Source organism: Nelusetta ayraudi, unplaced genomic scaffold (assembly GCF_046127955.1).
Source record: "Nelusetta ayraudi isolate G7.1 ecotype Tasmania unplaced genomic scaffold, CSIRO-AGI_Nayr_v1 ptg000322l, whole genome shotgun sequence".
Classification (NCBI taxonomy): Eukaryota; Metazoa; Chordata; class Actinopteri; order Tetraodontiformes; family Monacanthidae; genus Nelusetta; species Nelusetta ayraudi.
The window spans coordinates 185-19,281 of NW_027466367.1; the positions used below are offsets into that span (position 1 = coordinate 185).

Sequence of the window (19,097 nt, forward strand, 5' to 3'; positions counted from 1 at the left end):
CAAACCAAGTCAGATTTTACACACTGGACCTTTAATTAATCACTTCTGTTTCTCAGTAGGTTGCAAAACTCTGTCACATTCATCATGGAGGTCCGTGTTGTCAATGATACACTTGATCCTGAGGGGACGCGGCTGTCAGCCAATGGCAGAGCAGCAGCTGCTCCATTGTAACCGACACCAGGCGGCGCATTAATTATTCATGTTCAGGGGCCGAGAGGGAGACAAAAGGCCAAGCGGGGAGCAGAGAGAGAGAGAGAGAGAGAGAGAGAGGGAGAGAGAGAGAGGGTGAGAGAGGGTGAGAGAGGGAGAGAGAGGGAGAGAGAGGGAGAGAGAGAGAGGGAGACTGTTGGTGCAGATATTGAGGCTCCTACCTGATGGTTTTTTTTTTTTTGTTTTTGTTGTTGTTTTTGTGTGTTTCTTTTAACACTGTGAGCAGACTCGGACGACGCCGTCGCTCCGCCGTTCAGCACCAACGTCCTGGGACGAGGAGACCCGACGCTGGACCGCGGCGTCTCCATCAGACACACCGAGGGCATCTACAGCAAGAGACTGCGGACCACCGGCCACCAGGGGGTGCAGCTCACAGGTCTCTCTCTCACACACACACACACACACACACACACACACACACACACAGAACTGTATCATTGTTTGACAGATGTGTTTCTGCTCCTGCAGCTGCAGCTAGAAGCTCTCGGATGGAGCTGGACCGGGGTCAGAGGTCGTCCTCTCAGGGTTCTGTCGGCACAGCTCCGCCTCCGCGGAGACACCAGGACCCCGAGCGGGACGGGGGCTCCGAGGGCGGCGGCCCCCTGGACCAGCTGTGGCTCAAGTTCTGCTCCCAGTGGCGGCGGGAGGAGTCGCGGCTGAGCGCCGAGCGGGACGGGTCGCTGCTGGAGAGGCTGGAGCGTCTCTCGCGCCTGATTGGCCGCGGCGATGAGTGGAGGAGGGAGGGGGGAGGACAGGATGCGAGTGCGGGAAGACCCGCAGGACGACTCCCTGCCTCCGGCCAGGACCGGACTCGCCCGCTGCCGCCCCAGGAAGCAGCCCCCCCTGCTGGCGTCGCTCCGGCCGACAGCGTGTCCGTGGCGTCCGGCTCCGTGTCCAGCGTGGACACGACCCGCCTGGCCCGAGTGTTCGGCGCCGAGAGAGTCCGACGCCTCCGCACCAGCACCAGCACCAGCGCCAGCATCCACAAACTGCACAGAACCATCCAAGAGCAGAAGGAAGGAAAAAACAAGGAGGAGGCGGCGGATAGCTTCAGCCAATCAGAGGCCAGCGACCAGGTGAGCTCCTCCGAAACCAGGTGAACCAGTCAGTCAATCAATCAATCAATCAATCAATCCATCCCACTTCATTTGTAAAGCGTTAAATCACAGCCAAAGGTGTCTTTGTTCAGTCAGGAGAAAACCAACTGGACCCTCCAGAGCAGCAGGGGGCGACAGAGGCCTGGATAAATAAATAAATAAATAAATGTTTAAATAAATAATTCACATATAGAAAATATAAAAAACATGCATAAGAATTTGCACATATATAAATATGGATGTGTATAAAGAAATGTTATGGTGTAATGGTATAACCTCAACATTTATTATAAGGTTTAAATGCAGCTCTGGTTCTGGTTCTGCTTGATGTCGTCTGTGTTTGTTCCCTCAGGTTGCTGCCGACTCGGAGTCGTCCACCAGCACCTTCACCGTGCTGTCCCACCGCCGGACCCCCGCAGCCAGGAAGCCGGTGGGCCTGGTCAGCAGAGGCGTCCAAGCAGGTGAGAAGGAAGCCGATCGGAGGCGTCCAAATCAGAATCTCAGAGCGGCCTGACCTCTGTCCACTGAATCCTCGACCCTGCAGCCGTGTTGACTGGGTGTCTGGTGTCCTCAGGCGGCCTGCAGCTGGACTGGAGCAGCAGGACTGGGCTCCACACCAGAGACCAGGGACTGGGTCACGCCCCCTCCCCCTCCTGCTCCTCCTCGGCCGCTTCAGAGAGAGGTGGAGGAGGAGGAGGAGGAGGTGGGAGGAGCCCAGCCAGGACGTCCCAGCGGAGGAGGAGGATCTTCCCCAAAAGTCCGTCTGTCCGTCACCCTGCAGGAGTGGCCCAGTTCCTCCCAGCTGGCCCAAACTCCCAACACTCCTTCTTCTCTGCGCAGGCATCTCGTGGTTCGTCAGCGCCGAGGAGCTCCGGTCCGAGGCCCGGAAGGAGAACCGGCCAGCGGGGGGGCGGAGCTCCGCCTGGTTCCAGCCCTACAGCAGCGCCGCACCGTGGAGGGAGCCGCTGCGACAGAGACAAGTCCCTGAAGACCGCAGCAGCCACCGCCATCACCACAGGCCCGGGGGCAAGGCCACGCCCCCTGCTGGAGCACCAGTGTCTCTACAGGTTAGTTCACTTCTTCCGCTTGTCGGACATCTCACACAAATAAGCCTTTCAAACATCCCCACGAGGCTCATCTGGTCAATAATGATAATAATAATAATGATGATAATACAGAGGTCAAAGGTCATCTTATGAAATATAGGTCTTGATGAGACAATAGCATGGGTTTTGTCCCCCGTCTCTATGACCCTCCTACTGGCCACAAGGGTGATTGCTGTTTTTTGTTTTTTGGTGGGTTTTTGTCTGTAGGAGGCGCTGTGGAGCAGCTACAGTCGTCATCATTGCATTATATCAACGTTCTTAGCAGTCCGGACTTGCTTGAAAGAATTTGGCGAGTTTTCAGGTGTGAAGACAAAGCGTAAAAATAAACATAACCGCCACAATTTCTATTGAGGTCTTCGCCCTGGTAATGACCTGTTCTGCTCCAGAGCTGGTCTAACAATAATAATAATAATAATAATAATAATAATAATGATAATGATAGTGACTATAGTATGTAAGAGTTGTTCTTCTCCATGGTGTGCAGGAGGCCTTGAGGAGGAACCGGCCAGAGTTCATCCATCAGTCCAGGCAGCGGGTGGAGCGCCTGGCGCTGCGCTCTGAGGACCGACGGCTGCAGGAGCTCTACAGAGAAGTGCATGAAGTCTACAGCATGGAGCCGCCACGGAGGCCTGCAGGTCCTGGAGCCACGGCGCCACCTGCAGGGCGTTATTCCCCCCGCCCCCCGCCCTGCACCATCCTACTTTTTCTAGACTTTTTTCTCCTCAAGTCTGAACGGAGTTTTATTGTCCCTGTGCAGGCGCAGTGCTGCTCAGGAGAGCCGTCCCCAGGACCGAGATGATCCAGAGGTCCAAACAGTGAGTTCAGTGTTCTGCACAGGTTCACTGCGGGGCGACAACTCAGGAGGTGTTCAAACCCGACCGGTCTGACGCAGACCAACGACGTCTCAGACTCCCAGCTTTTGCCATGTTGAGCCTCACCTGCAGAAGTCCTGGGTTTAACCTCCTCGCACCCAGGTTGTTGGGAGACCTCAATGACCCTCGTTTCCGTCCGCAGGATCTACGAGAGTCTCCCAGAGGTGCAGCGGCGCCGAGCCGACCAGCGGAGGAAAGCCGAGTACGAGTTGTACCGTCTGAACGCTCGACTCTACAACAAGGTAGGACACGAGGCTACCCGCCGCTACTCTCGCAGGTCAAAGGTCAGGGCGGACGAGTTTTACCGACTGGTTTCTGTCCTTTCAGAAAATCACCAGCCGAGTCGTGAACAGAAGAACAGCCTGGAACTGAGTGAGCACAAACTGGGAGCTAATTTATTTTTAAACACCTTTTTTATATATATTTTTTTCTCACTCAGGCATGAGAGAATTTCTCTCAGTTTAGTGTAATTAATGAATTTAAACAACATTGTTTAGTTGTTTTTTTTTAATTGTGTCACATTTTAGAGTCTAGACTTGTGAGCAGGAAAGATTGAAATGAATGAGCAGAAAACCTTCAGCATATTCTGCTGTCAACATGTGTGTCATAGTAATTATGAATAAATTGTGAAAAATTAAAAGAGAATTTTTCAACTTTTGAATCCTTGTGAAGTTTGAACACCCCGTGCACCGGGTTCAGAAAACCTCCCGCCTGGGTTCTGATGAAACAGAGACACTGGAGGCCGTGGGAGCGCCGCTCACTTCCTTTTGATGCCTTTATTGATCAGCTATTGGTTGCAGGAGCAAGGAAGCCACAGCGGGAGGACGACGGATAAACAAGTCGCAGCTGCTCTACCAGCTGACCCTAAACACAACATCAGCAGGGGTTTCTTTTTTTTTTCCCTCAAGTGGTTAAATAGACGGTCGACGCCCGCTAAGGAATTCATAAAATCATCATCAGCGTCAAAATACGATAAAGTGCCGAAAAAGACGAGAACGAGAGGCGGCGAGAAAAGGAGGATTCTTTGGCGGGGACGCCGGTCACGACTGTAGCAGGAGGGAGGGGAAACGAGGCCGGTCGATTACCCACAAGGCTTTGCAGGTTTAAGGCTCCGACAGCGGCGGGGGGGGGGCGGATCACAGCGGGTAAGACGAGTCAAGAAAAACCTTTCAGCGCCGCCTGGAACCGAAGAGTTGGTGAATCAGCTGCAGCGGGCAGGTCGTTTCCAGGCTGCTCAGTGCAAACAAAAAAACAAAACAACAAAAATCCTTCATTTCAATTAATGAACGGAAATCCTTGGTTCCCTTTCTGAGGATCAGGCAGCAACAAACGGGTCATCACAGCAGCAGCAACAGTTATAGAGACACTGAACAACACCGGGCCGGGTTTTCTGGGAGCGAGACGCCGTACCGGTTCAGACTGGCCAGCAGGGGCGGAGTCACAAAACACGCAGCCTCGCCCCCATCGATCAGGTGAGAATCCATAACAAACACCGATACAAGTTAGCAGCACATTGTCACCGTTGCGTTCTGTGCTAATTGTTGATCACTGAAGATTTTTTTTTTTTCTTTTTTTTTTTAGTTTCAAATGTAAGTGAATGGAAATAACGCAACGCTTACGGAAAATAAAGACTATCCCAGTCATCAATAAATTAATAAACGCTCTGTTAAGAAGAAACGTTAAAGAACGATAAACTACGACGGCGCGGACAATGCCTCCCTCTCTTCATCCAGCAGGTGGCGCCGGCGAGTCGTCCGGGCTGGAGGCTCAGGTGCGCAGCAGGTTGTGGACCCTCTGCAGCTGAGTGTGCGGCAGCACCAGGCGGTGGACCTGCTCGTGGCCGCGGGGGCACGACACCATGACCCGGCCCACCAGCACCGGGTCGCCCTGCCGCTCCTCTTTGGCCTGCAAGACACAGAGCAGCAGCAGCAGCAGCAGACAGGTGAGACGGGGTGAGAGACGCTGCCGGTTCGTGAGCGACGTTTGTGCACGCGTCACCTTCACAAACAGCGTGGAGGGGAAGGTGGCGAAGTCCGAAGAGACCCTGGCTCCGGGCTGCTGGTGGACCACGTGCTCGGCCACCTCGTCCTGCACCGCGGGGAGTCAGCGCCACCGTTAGCGGAGGGAATCTCCTCCAAAGTCACACGCGAGACTCGAGTGGCGGGGTTCTTACCTTCAGCCTGCTCAGGGTGTCGCTGAGGGACTGCAGCCTGGCCGTCTGTTCCAGCAGCTGAGCACTAGGTGTCACTGCAGGACAAACAAGCGGACGCTCAGTGGCAGGTAGGAGTCCCACAAGTTATCCAATGGCACTTAATTGGTCTGAAAAAATAACATTCCATTGTGGAGTCTATGAAAAACTAAAAATATAAAAATAAATAAAAATAGGGCCAGCAAGGCCTTGACTGCTGGGCCTAAACATACTTAGAAAAGCTACTTTTTTCCCCATAAATACAGTATGATATTAAAGTTTTCTCCATTGTCTGTTTTCGTACTTGGTTGCGTTGCTTCCACTGTTGTAAATGACGGTAAATTACGGTAAATGACGGCCATATTTCAGCTAACTTGTGTTGTCTGCTTGAGGCCAGCAGAGTCAACATTGTGCACTGTTTGCGATCTCGAGTGCGCACGATGCCGTTGCTCGTGCCGTACGCCGACCTGTGATTGGATGAGCACTCGTGAGAGCCTGAAGGACTGAACTAACCAACTATGACTGCAAGCTCTGAATCACGTTGGACTTTGGAGGTGAATTATTATCGTGTGTAGCGACGTCTGCGTACCGGGTGATTTCCCCGTGACGTCCACCACCTTGACGTTGGCGCTCATCTGCAGCAGGGTCTCCAGGAGTTGGTCCGTCTTGCGGTAGAGGGCGCCGGAGAGCACCTCGGGGCGGCCGCCGTCCCTGGAGGGAAGCTTGGTGACGTGCAGAGGCGGCAGGGCGGCGAGCTGCGTTCGCATCTTCTCCGCCTGCAGGGGGCGCAGTAGAAAACTCTTGAGGAGTTTTTTTCCCGTCACCACCGGGGGGCGCCTGTCTGTCGTCAGTTTGTACCTTGAGCCGGTTGTTCTCGTTCTTCAGGTGTTTGATGCAGAGCCGCTGGGCTTCGATCTGCTGAGTCAGCAGAGGAGAGTCCACCACCTGGACCCCAATGATCCCGCCACCGCCTCCACACACCATACTGGCTGCAGGTGAGAGAGAGAGAGAGAGAACGAGAGAGAGAGAGAACGAGAGAGAGAGAGAACGAGGGAGAGCGAGCGAGAGAGAGAGAACGAGAGAACGAGGGAGAGAGAGCGAGAGGGAGAGGGCGAGAGAGGGAGAACGAGGGAGCGAGAGAGGGAGAACGAGGGAGCGAGAGCGAGAGAGAACGAGAGAGGGAGAACGAGGGAGCGAGAGAGGGAGAACGAGGGAGCGAGAGAGAGAGCGAGAGAGAACGAGGGAGACAGAGAGAGGGAGAACGAGGGAGAGAGAGAAAGAGAGAGAGAGAGAGCAAGAGCGAGAGAGAGAACGAGGGAGAGGGAGAGAGAAAGAGGGAGAGAGGGAGAGAGAGAGAGCGAGGGTGAGAGAGGGAGGGAGAGGGAGAGCGAGAGAACGAGGGAGCGAGGGAGAGGGCGAGAGAGAACGAGGGAGACAGAGAGAGGGAGAGAGAGAGAACGAGGGAGAGAGAGAGAGAGCGAGAGAGAGGGCGAGAGAGAGAGCGAGAGAGAGGGCGAGAGAGGGAGAACGAGCGAGAGAAAGAGAGAGAGAGAGAGCGAGGGAGATGGAGAACGAGGGAGAGAGAGAGGGAGAGCGAGAGGGAGAGCGAGGGAGCGAGAGAGAGAGAGAGAACGAGGGAGCGAAGGAGAGGGCGAGGGAGACAGAGAGAGAGAGCGAGCGAGGGAGAGGGCGAGAGAGAGGGAGAGAGCGAGGGAGAGAGAGAGGGAGGGAGAGAACGAGGGAGGGAGGGAGAGGGCGAGGGAGAGAGAGAGGGAACGAGGGAGCGAGAGAGAGAACGAGGGAGCGAGAGAGAGAACGAGGGAGAGGGAGAGAGAGAGAGAGAACGAGGGAGCGAGAGAGGGAGAACGAGGGAGAGAGAGAGAGCGAGGGAGAGCGAGCGAGAGAACGAGAGGGAGAGAGAGAGAGGGAGAGGGCGAGAGAGAGAGCGAGGGAGAGGGCGAGAGAGAGGGAGAGGGCGAGAGAGAGAGCGAGGGAGACAGAGAGAGAGAGCGAGGGAGACAGAGAGAGGGAGAGAGAGAGAACGAGGGAGAGAGAGAGCGAGAGAGGGAGAACGAGGGAGAGAGAGAGCGAGAGAGGGAGAACGAGGGAGAGGGAGGGAGAGAGCGAGGGCGAGAGAGAGAGCGAGAGCGAGGGAGAGAGAGGGAGGGAGAGAGCGAGGGAGAGAGAGGGAGGGAGAGAGCGAGAGGGAGAGCGAGGGAGGGAGGGAGGGAGACAGAGAGAGGGAGAGAGAGAGAGAGAACGAGGGAGCAAGAGAGAGAGAGAGAGAACGAGGGAGCGAAGGAGAGGGCGAGAGAGAGAACGAGGGAGACAGAGAGAGAGAGCGAGCGAGGGAGAGAGGGAGGGAGAGAACAAGGGAGGGAGGGGGAGACAGAGAGAGGGAGAACGAGGGAGAGAGAGAGAGAACGAGGGAGTGAGAGAGGGAGAGAGAACGAGGGAGCGAGAGAGGGAGAGAGAGAGAGAGCGGGGGAGAGAGCGAGAGAGGGAGAGTGAGGGAGAGAGAGAGAGGGCGAGAGAGAGAGAGAACGAGGGAGACAGAGAGAGAGAGCGAGCGAGGGAGGGAGGGAGAGAGCGAGGGAGAGAGAGAGGGAGGGAGAGAACAAGGGAGGGAGGGGGAGACAGAGAGAGGGAGAGAGAGAGAGAACGAGGGAGTGAGAGAGGGAGAGAGAACGAGGGAGCGAGAGAGGGAGAGTGAGGGAGAGAGAGAGAGAGAGCAAGAGAGGGAGAGAGAACGAGGGAGAGAGAGAGGGAGGGAGAGAACAAGGGAGGGAGGGAGAGGGCGAGAGAGGGAGAACGAGGGAGCGAGAGAGAGAGAACGAGGGAGCGAGAGAGGGAGAACGAGGGAGTGAGAGAGGGAGAGAGAGAACGAGGGAGCGAGAGAGGGAGAGAGCACGAGGGAGCGAGAGAGGGAGAGAGAGAGAGAGTGAGGGAGAGAGAAAGAGAGAGCGAGAGAGAGAGCGGGAGAGGGAGAGGGAGAGAGTGAGAGAGAGCGAGAGAGAGAGGGAGAGCGAGAGAGAGAGAGAGAGAGCAAGAGAGAGAGAAGGAGAGCGAGAGAGAGGGAGAGAGCGAGAGAGAGGGAGAGAGAGAGAGAGAGAGGGAGAGTGAGAGACCTCGACACCTGCAGGCGACTTCAACATCTTTCTCCAGGTTTTGTCCATTTGCGTGTCCAGACTTCAACATGCATTCACCACACTGGCAGCAGCGACATGCAGCTCAGGTACCTTTCTGATCGTCTGCGGGTTCGACGCCGGCGTGAGATTAGAGGCGGGGGAACAAGTGGGCGGAGTCAAATCAGACAGGAAGTTCTTCCAAACACAGCTGCTTTTAGTTGTTTTTATTTCCCCCCCGCTGACTCACCTCCTGCTATCCCGCCGACGATGGAGGCGATTCCTGACGGGCCCGTCCCTCGCAGCGCTCCGTCCACGCTCATCTTTGATTGGCTGCTGAGCCGCTGCTTTAGCTCCACCTTCTCCGACTCCAGCTGGTCGATGTCGGCCTGCAGGGCGTCCATCGTCTCCTCGAACTCCCTGCGCAGACAGACAGACAGGCAGGCAGTTGGGGAGATGTGGCGCCACCTGCCCCCCGGGTGCGGTACTGCTACTCACTTCTCCTTCTTCTTCAGCAGCGTCTGGGCCTCGTCCAGCCGGGTCTGGATCTTCTCCACCCGCTCGTCGGCGTCCCGGGACGAGCTGTCCAGCTTCTTCTCCAGCAGACTGAGGCGGACGTTGGCCTCGCTCAGCTCCTCCCCCTGCAGGCCAAAGGGAAGCGTTACCGCGGTGGTGGTGGCGGCGGCTACGCCTCTCGTCCCCGCCTCCCGTCCCCGCCCCACCTTGATCTTGAGGGACTTCTTCAGCTCTTTGATGACCGTCTCCCTGTCCTCCAGCTTCAGGCCCAGGCCCTCGGCGTCGGTGATCTCGGCCCGGAGCGCCGCCGCACGCACGTCCACGGGCGGGGGGGCCTTGCCCTGGGCCTTGTCGGAGTCGTACTCGCCCTCCTGCATGGCGGTGGCCATCTTGTTCATGGTCGCTATGACGACGTTGCAGGACTGCCGTAAACACTCGTAGGGGTTGGCGCCCTGGGAGCCGTAGATCTGGAGGAGGAGGGGGAGGAGTTAGGAAATATTTTTTTGGGGGGGCTGAGCCAGAAAAAAAATTATTATTGTTGTTGTTCTTCCCTATGCCTCTTTCGACCTCATGTTAACCCCCTTAACACACTCCCAAGTCATAGCAACGAGGTCCAGCGGGTCAGAACTGGAGGAAAGTCTTCTGTGAAAACTGTTGGTATGGACAAACTATGGCCCAGGAGCCACATGCGGCCCAGTGAGCTTTTTAATTCGGCCTGCCGAACTTGAAGAAATGATATTAATGGTCAGTAAGTCCTAAAATAGCTCGAGAGTCATTTCAATACACAGCACTGCGTACTTCAATACCGTGGGGCTTCAGAGACAGATATTCTGTTTGAACTGCTTTTGTTCATGTTTTTGACTCCTCCTATGAGGCGGCTCACCAAAACGAAAATGGCTCAAAAAAAAAAAAAAAAAATTTTTTTTTTAAAGATCAACTCCAAAAAATACAAAAAAATACAAATGATAATATTGGTACAACTTGGATTGTAAATAACAAAATGATCTCAGCCTGTTAAAGTACAAACATTTAGAAACATTTTCAACCCCTGAGGAAATATTGTGTGCGACTGTATCCTGTAACTCCGCCCCCCACCCCCAAACGCGTGCACCTGCTCGCCGGCCTTGAACGCCACGTCCTCCAGCTTGGCGGCGCTCAGACCCTCCTGCTCGCCCAGCGGCGACATCATCTGAGCGCCGGCGGCCGCCACTTCCTGCAGCACGGCCACCACCCAGGTCAGGTGCTTCCTGCAGTCGGAGAGTGTGTCTGACACCTGCGGAGGGAGGGGAGGAGGGGGGGGGGGGCGGGGCCAACAGGTGAGAGATGTCGCAACCTTTCTGCACACACACACACACACACTAACCCGGTCCCTACGGTTACCTGCGGGCCGAAGCCGAGCGCCGCCGGGATCCCCGGAGCGTCGGTTCCGGGCATCCTGCGGCGGATCTTCTTGCAGAACTGCCTGACATCGCTGCAGGACGTCTCCAGGTCGTGCAGCAGCACGGCCAGGTCGGCCTTCTCCTGGCCGGCGTGCAGGAAGGCCCGCAGGCGGCCCACCTCCACCGCCATGCAGTCCAGGGCACTCTGGGTAAACTGCAGCAGCAGAAGGGGGGTGCGGGGGGGGGACAGGTGGCAGCTGAAATGCACGAGCCTCATCATTTTTTTTTTTTTTTACCATTTTTTTTTCTTTTTTTTTATATAACTATTGACTCATTATTAGTCCCTGACAAGACCTGATTCTGATTCTGGTTCTGATTCAGACTTTGATGTTGGTTCTGACTCCGACTCTTTTGGTGGAAAAAAAAAATCCCTTTTCGGGACATTTCCTGAGGATCCCTGAGGACAAGTTACATTACAAATTAAAGGTATCTTACCATTATATGCTCATGTTTACTCCGTGGTATAAAAGACTTGTACTCCTGAAGCTCGGTGAACAACTGTCAGACACACACACTGACCACACTGACCACTTGTCTTGGACGCCCTTGATCCTCTTACGAGATTAAACACTTGTTTTTTTTTCCATCAGCCAGAGTTCAGTGCCATCCTTTCACTCACACCCCAGAGACATAAAACGCTCCACAATGCTTTGATTCTGGTTCTGGTTCTGGTTCTGATTCTGACTTTAATTTTGGTTCTCATTTTGGTTCTGGTTCCGACTCTGACTCTGATTCTGACTGTGATTTTGACTTTTATTTTGGTTCTGGTTCCAACTCTGACTCTGGTTCTGATTCTGGTTCTGGTTCTGGTTCTGATTCTGACTTTAATTTTGGTTCTCATTTTGGTTCTGACTCCGACTCTGGTTCTGACTCTGATTCTGACTCTGGTTCTGCCTGTGATTTTGACTTTTATTTTGGTTCTGGTTCCAACTCTGACTCTGACTCTGGTTCTGACTCTGGTTGTGATTCTGACTCTGACTCTGGTTCTGGTTCTGACTCTGGTTCTGACTCTGACTCACCCGGATGTGGTCGGCCAGCTGCGTGGTGCAGTCCTCATTCTGCTCCGCCAGGTGGATGCTGTACAGGTGCTGCAGGGAAAGGGAGGAGTTGCGTTGACACGGTCGACAACGGGAGGTCCTGAAACCATGGGCAACGTCGCTGCACGTGGGTTTGTGTGTTCAACCTGATAGTACTTGATGGCCTTGGTGAGCAGCTCCACGTTGACGGTCTCGTCCAGCTGGTCCTTGTGCAGCAGCTCGATGAGGAAGTCCAGCGAGCGCTCGTGGACGCTCATCTCCGGGTACAGAGAGCCGATCTTCTTGTAGACGTCCACGCTGCACTGAGAAAGAGCCCTGACACACACACACACACACACACACACACACACACACACACACACACACACACACACACACACACACACACACACACACACACACACACACACACACACACACACACACACACAGGATTGCGGCAGGTGTGAGGCTACTGAAGCAGTACAGAAAAGGCCTCTTTGGGTCTCACTGTTCATATTTGTGCAGGGTGGCCTGCAGGAGGCTCAGCGAGTAGACCAGACCCCCGGCGAAGCTCAGCTGCTCCCCCAGAGCTCCTCGCAGCCCCGTCCGCTGCACACACGTCTCGTTCAGATCAAACTTCTCCCGAGCCTGGCGGCTGATCAGCTCGGCCTGCGGGAGCACACACACACACACACACACACACACACACGCACACGCACACAGTTAGGCATCAACAAAGTATATTTATCTATCTATCACACACACAGACACAGACACACACAGTGTGTGGCAGGTAGGGGGCAGTGTTCCCTGTGTGTGGCAGGTAGGGGGCGGTGTTCCCTGCAGTAGCTGCAGCAGCTGCTCACCTTGCACACCAGCCTGGGGATGAGCAGCAGCACCAGGATGCCGTCGTGGTCGCCGCCGTGCCGCAGGAAGGACTCGGGCATGAAGGAGGTGAGCAGCGAGACGTGGCGGTTGGCCTGCGACACCTCCATCTTCCTCAGCTCCATCTCCATGGCCTGGACACACACACACACACACACACACACACACACACACACACACACACACACACACACACACACACACACACACACACACACACACACAGTTGAAATATATATTCAAATGGCTCTTATGTAAAATTACGAGAGATTAATCTTAGATTAATCTTATAAGTTTGTTCGTAGGTGGATATAGATCTGGTGACAGCAGCAAATATTAGGATAAGGATTTGGGTTATTTATTCATTGAATTTCTTTGTTTTTATTTCTGCTTTTAACGTTGGTGAATATTTTTTGACCCATTTTGATTTGTAATCATTGTAACGTCTCGTGAAGACGTCCTGTGAAAACCGATGGGGACCCTTGTTCAGTAAGCCAATAAACACACACACGGCTGACTCAGGCCCCGCCGTGGCGGCGCTGGTGGGTGGAGCCACACTGACCTTGGCGTAGGCTTTGGTCTCGGCGAACTTGATCTTGAAGTCGAACATCTCGGCGGGCGGCGGCTGCTGCTGCTGCAGCTCGGCCGACGCCTCCTGCTGGCTGGTCAGCTCCCTGTTGAGCTCCTGCAGGTGGGCGGTGAGCTGGCGGTACTTGTCGATGGTCAGCTGGTAGTCGGCCACCGTCTCCTGCGCCGCCTCCACCCGCCGCTCGGCCTCCCGCTCCCTGCCGGCGCCCAGGTCCAGCATCTCGCGCAGCTCCAGCTCCGTCTCCCGGGCGTTCTCCTGCAGCTCGTCGTTCATCTCGTTGATGGCTTCCTGGAGGAGGAGTTGGTGAGGGGTGGGGTGGGGGGCAGCAGCCAATCAGCATCAAGCTTTTTGGTACAGTGAAAAACAGTTCACTGTTCTATATTGAAGTCTATTTAAATGTTATAATAATTAAAGGTATATACAATAACATTTATACATATACATGTTTATATTTATATATTGTATACTTGGGTATACTTTCATGGTTGAGAGCTTTGTACATATTTGGTTGTTTATTCTGCAACTCACTCTAGTCTGTCTGCCACTCTGACTACTTTGTCTATCTATCTATCTCTTTATATCTATCTCTTTATCTTTTTCTAACTACTCTATCCATCTATCTATCTGGATCTGCAACAGGTTTCTTCCCCTGGGGAAGTTTTTTTCCTGGCCACCGTCGCCCCCTGCTGCTCTGGAGGGTTCACTTTCGTTTTCTCTTGGAGACGCCTTTAGTTGCGATTCAGCGCCGTACGAATACAAGTGGATTGACGGACTTGACAGGGCAAAGGCTCCGCCCACAAGTGGCGACTCTGGTCACTCACCAGGTCGCTGACCGTCTCCCGCAGCTCTCGGACCTTCTCCTCCAGGTCCAGGTTCCTCTCCGTCAGCGTCTCCACCATCTCCTCGGCGCCCAGGGCGGCGTCCACCTGCAACGAGCCCCACCCCCCCGCCCCGCCTTCAGAGCGTGTTCCCGGAGGCCGGTTGGAGGCCAGCCGGAGGTCACGTGACCGACCTGCTCCTTCAGCTCGTCGATGGTCTTCTCTCCGGCCGCCATCTCCTCCTGCAGCTTCTCCTTCTGGCCCCTCAGCGTGTCCAGCTCCGTGTTCTTCTTCTCCATCTGCTTCTGCAGCTTCACGTGTTCCTGCTTCTCCGACGACGACAGGTCGCGCATCCTGGAAGGGGGGAGGGGGGGGGAGTAGAGTAGAAGAGTAGAAATTTATACCTCAAACCTCAAACGTCACCACAGAAGCTCTAAAGACTCATCGAAGTCCAAACACGTCCAACGACTTATCATCTCAGCACAGAATCTTTAACCAGCTGGACTTCTGTGTACGTCCAGGCAGGAGGTCTACCTCAGGTCATCTTGTTCGAGGAGATGCAGTTACGACTGTTCCTCTAGACCCGACCAATGGGGTGGAATGAACTGCCTACCTGACCAGAGCTTCCTTCAGCCGCCCGTTCTGCTCCTCCAGCTGCTTGACGTGGTAGCTGGAGGCAGCGCCGTCAGAACCTGCGAGGAACCAGGGGGAGAAACTCAGCTGAGCTCCAACTGAGCCCCGACCGGCTGGAGGTCAGGAGGTCACAGGGTGAACGGCGGCACCTTTCTCCTCGATCTCGTGCTTGAGGATCTCCAGGTCCACTGTGAGCTCGTCCACCTTCTCCTTGAGCGAGTCCACCTCCAGCTGCAGGGACTCGGCCCGCTCCTCCGCCATCTCCTTGTCCAGCGTGGCCATCTCGATGGCGTCCGCCGTGTCCGACATCTCCTCCACATAGCGCTCTTTAGCCTCCAGGGCCTCCCTGGCCTCCTGCAAACACACACACACACACCCAAAGTCAGCAGCAGCTCCTGAGCTACCTCAGGAGGTGACCTGTGGTGACCTTTACCCTCTTGGCCTCCTTGAGGTGCTTCTGCAGGTCGGCCTGCTGCTCCTGCATCTTGCTCCTCCACTCCTGCAGCTGCTCCAGCTGGATCTTGTGCTTCTCCAGCTCCTTCAGCTTGGCCTTGTCCTCGCTCCGCTTCACCTTCAGCGTCTCCAGCTTCTCCTCCAGGTCCTTCACCTGGCCGCGCAGCATCTCCTCCTCCTGCGCACCAGAGCAGAGCAGAGAGGGGGTGAACAAAGGATTCTGAGCAAAAGACGAACGCCTTCCATGGCACATTCAGTGCATCAACTGTACACACAGCGGTTCATCTTTGACCACGGATTTTCTGACATTTGAGTGGAAGCTGAGCTTCCCTTGCAGTCTGAGAGCAGCTGCCTCCGGTTCTGACCTTCTCAGCTTCCTGAGACATGACTCGACCCGACAGCCGCCTCACAGAGGCGGGACACTCAGACAAGCTGTCATCAAGTAACGTCGCGTGTGACGCAACTTCAGCACATCAGCTGTTGGCAGCAGAACAGAGCACAGCAACAACCCGATGACCACAACCAGGACCCAAACCCAGGAACTCAACCCGGGACCTGAACCCAGGACCGGAACACAGGTTCTGAACACGGGGCTTGAACCCAACAACTGAACCCAGGTTTTGAACCCAGGTCCTCAACCAAGGACCTGAACCCTGGACCTTAACCCTGAACCTCAACCCTGGACCTGAAGCCACCGACTGAAGCCAGGACCTTAGTCCAGGACCTGAATCCCAGACCTGAACCCAGAACACGAACCCCAAAACCTGAACCTAGGACCTGTAGGAGTAACTGGAACCCAGGAACTGAGCAAAGGAACTAAACCCAGGACCGGAACCCCGGACCTGAACCCAGAACATGAACCCAGGACCTGAACCAAAGACCTGAACCCAGGAACTGAGCAAAGGAACTAAACCCAGGACCTGAACCCCGGACATGCTGCTGCAGAGGAGACGGACTGGTCTGGAGTGAGGGGGGTCAGTGGCCACTGACCTTGCTGGGGCCGGCGGGTGGGCGGTTCCCGGGGGAGGGCAGGGTGGGGATGACCGGGGCTGCCAGGGGGGTCTGGGCCGGCGTGCTGGCCTCACTGCTGCTCATCTCCCCCGCCGAGGCCGAGGCCGAGCCAGAGGCTGCGCCCTTCCCACCGCTGCCTGCAGGGCGGCCAGCCTGCTGCACACAGAGGGGACAGTCAGCTGGGGAGGCGGGTGGGGGGGGACATGGAGATCTGAACCTCCAACTCAACCAGACTCCGCTCCACCAGTCAGTCAGACGTCAAACAAAAACACACGCAGACAAAAAAAACAAAACAAAGCAGCATGTTGAAAATAGTATGAATCAAGAAGCAGACGAGACGATTTGAATGGAAGAGAAGAGAAACAGGAAACGCTGAGAACAGAACTGAGGATGACCGATGGAAATGACAGAAAACTGATCGGAATGAAAAATGTTCCAGGATGGGGAAAAATGTGGTCTGAGAAAAATATTGTTTTTCTAAAGTAGAGAAAAGATGATTTTTGTTCTCTGTCTTCACACACACACACACACACACACACACACACACACACACACACACACACACACACACACACACACACACACACACACACACACACACACACACACACACACACACACACACAGGAGACTAGGAGGACGGAGCTCACCTTTGGCCTTCTGGCCGTGGTCTGAGGAAGAAGAGGAAAAAGAAGGAAGAAAGGAAGGAAGGAAGGGAGGAAGGAAGGAAGGGAGGAAGGAAGGGAAACAAACAGCAGAGGTCACTGATTGGTTCATTCCACCCTGGAAAAGAAAAATGTCATTTACAGAAAAAGGTGAAACGATGGACGAAGGCCGAAACCCGGAAACCCGCCCGCTGAGCACCACGCCCCCCCCCCTCACCCACCCTCCCTCTCTCCCCCGGGCAGACCGCCACCCATGTGACCTGGCGGAGCGAGCGGTACCGCCGCCGGCCAGGACATCAACGGCCCCATTGTGCCTCCGACCGGCAGCCGATCGGACGTCAAACACGAAGAGACTGCCGGCGCTCCGGCAACAGCTGATCTGAAGCGTGAACGGTGGTGTGAAGTTGAGATCTTCACTATCAAACTGGGCTCCTTCCTGTCAGTCAGCCCCAAGGCGGGGACGGCGACAGGAAGCCACCAGCGGACCTCTGATTGGTCCAAATCCACGAGGAAAAAAAGTCTCATTTTTCTCACGAGGCTAAAAACTTGAAGTGATGTTTTGTTCCCGTCACAACAGGTGGATCTTCTTCTTCTTCTTCTGCTCGTCCTGGCCGTTCCGACTCGTGATGGTTGTTTTCGGGATCAGAGGCGGAGCCAATCAGAGCCAATCAAAAAAAAAAAAAAAAAAAAAAATGAAATGTCCCTGGCAACGTTTCAACGCCGCCAACTACTTCCAGGGAGGAAAAAAAAAAAAAAAAAAATTGAGCGTGTGACAAGAAGCTCCGCCTGGACGAGGAACAGCGTCAACGCAACTGGGCTCTGGAGAAACGCACAACAAAGTACCGCAAAACACACGTGGAGGTGACAACAGAACTGCCCTGGGAGTTGGAAAAAAATGGTGATGATGGGAGGAAGGAAGGAAGGAAGGAAGCTGCAGATGAACTTCAGACATCATCATCATCATCATCATCATCATCATCATCATCATCACACAGCAACACTCTCTTCAGGCATGACAATGACAGGAGTTGTGTACCTTCCGGGGTGCAGGTGTCTGTCTCATCATATTTGCCGAAGAAGAGGAAGAAGAGGAAGAGGAGAAAGAGAACACACACAGACACGCAGACACACAGAGACACAGAGACAGACGGTCACCACGGAAACACACAGACACACACACACAGAAGGTGATAAAGATGCTCGGCTTCAGGTCAGACGGACGGACAGACGGACGGACGGACGGTCGGGAGGCTGCAGCCGTGCAAATGGCCAAAAGCGCTTTGGGGAATTGTTCCCTCCGTCCTCGGCTCCCTCGTCTCTCCTCCTCCTCCTCCTCCTCCTCCTCCTCCTCCTCCTCCTCCTCCTCTTTCCAGAGATCACTGTGTCCTCGCTCTCCTCCTTCGTCTCTTTTCCTGCCTGGATTTCCACTCCGGCTTCCTCCTCCGACCTGACGCTCAGAGGCTACGCCTCGCCTCGCCTCCTCTCCCCTCCCCTCCTCCCTCCCTCCCTCTCTCCCACTAGCTTTGCTTCGTCCTGATTGGTCAGCCCCTCTGATGCTGAGCTCCTACATTACATCACTGTGCCCCCTCCTCCCCTTCCTCCCTCCCTCCCTCCCTCTCTCTGTGTGTCTGGCTGCTGCTGGCGACCACATCCCCTAAAGACAGACAGGCGGGGGAGGGGGGGGGGGGTAGGTGGCTGGAGCGAGAGGTTAGCGGGGAGCAGGGGGGGGGAGGGAGAGCGGAGCTGTGGAGGAAAACGAAGCAGCTCTGAATCACAGCTTTGTTTCTTTCACGTCAGCGGGGTTTGTTTCTTCCTGACAGTTACCTGTTGGCTGTTTTACTCCACACAGTATCGTTGCAACCGGACTATGACCCGTTACTATTATTATTATTCAAAAATATTGACTGTATTAAACTGTGTCCTGGCTGACTGAAAGAAGGATTTCACAGCAAAAAGTATGAGATATCTGGCAGCGCTAAAATATCTGGAATTAGACAGTGTTTTTTTTTTAAATAAATAAATATATATATATATATCAGACAGTAACTGGATCAGTCACGACTCTCCCTCGTTAGCGAGCCGAGAGCCGCCGAACTCTGCCGAGACCTCGTCCTCGTCCTCGTCCTCGGCTCCACTCGGCCCGGCAGGGGGACCAGGATGGATTCAGCCTGGGGAAGCTGAAACGCTGATGAGGGAGTTCGAGCGGACACGGAGGAAGGAACGAGGAACGAGGGCGAATCAGATCATCCTCCAGCGGGAGGACGGACGGACGGACGGACAGAGGGGATGATGGGACGGCCTGAGACGTATCGAGTTGCCGCCCCTGACTGGACAGGACAGGAAGGAGGTGAAATTACAGCAGCGGGGGTGAAACCAATCAGCTGACTGGGGCAGGTTGAAAAGAGGGACTGGGCGATTATGATCACGGCTCCGTTAATAATGTGAGGCTCAAAAAAAAAAAAAAAAACATA

At 54.8% G+C, this 19,097-nt stretch overlaps 2 protein-coding genes across 3 annotated transcripts; one reads left to right on the forward strand and one right to left on the reverse strand.

Moving 5' to 3' along the window:
- Positions 1 to 432: 432 nt before the first annotated feature.
- Positions 433 to 3,878, forward strand: LOC142882569 (centrosome-associated protein ALMS1-like). Its single transcript, XM_076017371.1, has 9 exons — positions 433 to 586; positions 679 to 1,286; positions 1,660 to 1,768; positions 1,882 to 2,064; positions 2,148 to 2,374; positions 2,898 to 3,048; positions 3,171 to 3,228; positions 3,428 to 3,527; positions 3,613 to 3,878. The coding sequence occupies exons 2-9, from the start codon at positions 699 to 701 to the stop codon at positions 3,655 to 3,657; spliced, it is 1,461 nt and encodes a 486-aa protein (XP_075873486.1). The 5' UTR covers positions 433 to 586; positions 679 to 698; the 3' UTR covers positions 3,658 to 3,878.
- Positions 3,879 to 4,670: 792 nt separating this feature from the next.
- On the reverse strand, positions 4,671 to 17,928 carry LOC142882568 (dynactin subunit 1-like). 2 transcript variants are annotated; one of them, XM_076017370.1, is made up of 23 exons: positions 17,663 to 17,928; positions 16,612 to 16,632; positions 15,941 to 16,114; positions 14,931 to 15,128; positions 14,647 to 14,851; positions 14,478 to 14,556; positions 14,059 to 14,218; positions 13,868 to 13,972; positions 13,020 to 13,334; positions 12,439 to 12,591; positions 12,081 to 12,241; positions 11,737 to 11,905; positions 11,573 to 11,641; positions 10,495 to 10,707; positions 10,226 to 10,387; positions 9,321 to 9,581; positions 9,097 to 9,239; positions 8,849 to 9,018; positions 6,332 to 6,462; positions 6,063 to 6,249; positions 5,459 to 5,532; positions 5,284 to 5,373; positions 4,671 to 5,190 (listed from the first exon to the last, which is right to left on the reverse strand). In XM_076017370.1, the coding sequence occupies exons 1-23, from the start codon at positions 17,690 to 17,692 to the stop codon at positions 5,053 to 5,055; spliced, it is 3,408 nt and encodes a 1,135-aa protein (XP_075873485.1). In that variant the 5' UTR covers positions 17,693 to 17,928; the 3' UTR covers positions 4,671 to 5,052. The 2 variants fall into 2 exon arrangements, with proteins under 2 accessions (XP_075873485.1, XP_075873484.1); XM_076017369.1 differs by having other exon boundaries at positions 15,941 to 16,117.
- Positions 17,929 to 19,097: the final 1,169 nt, after the last annotated feature.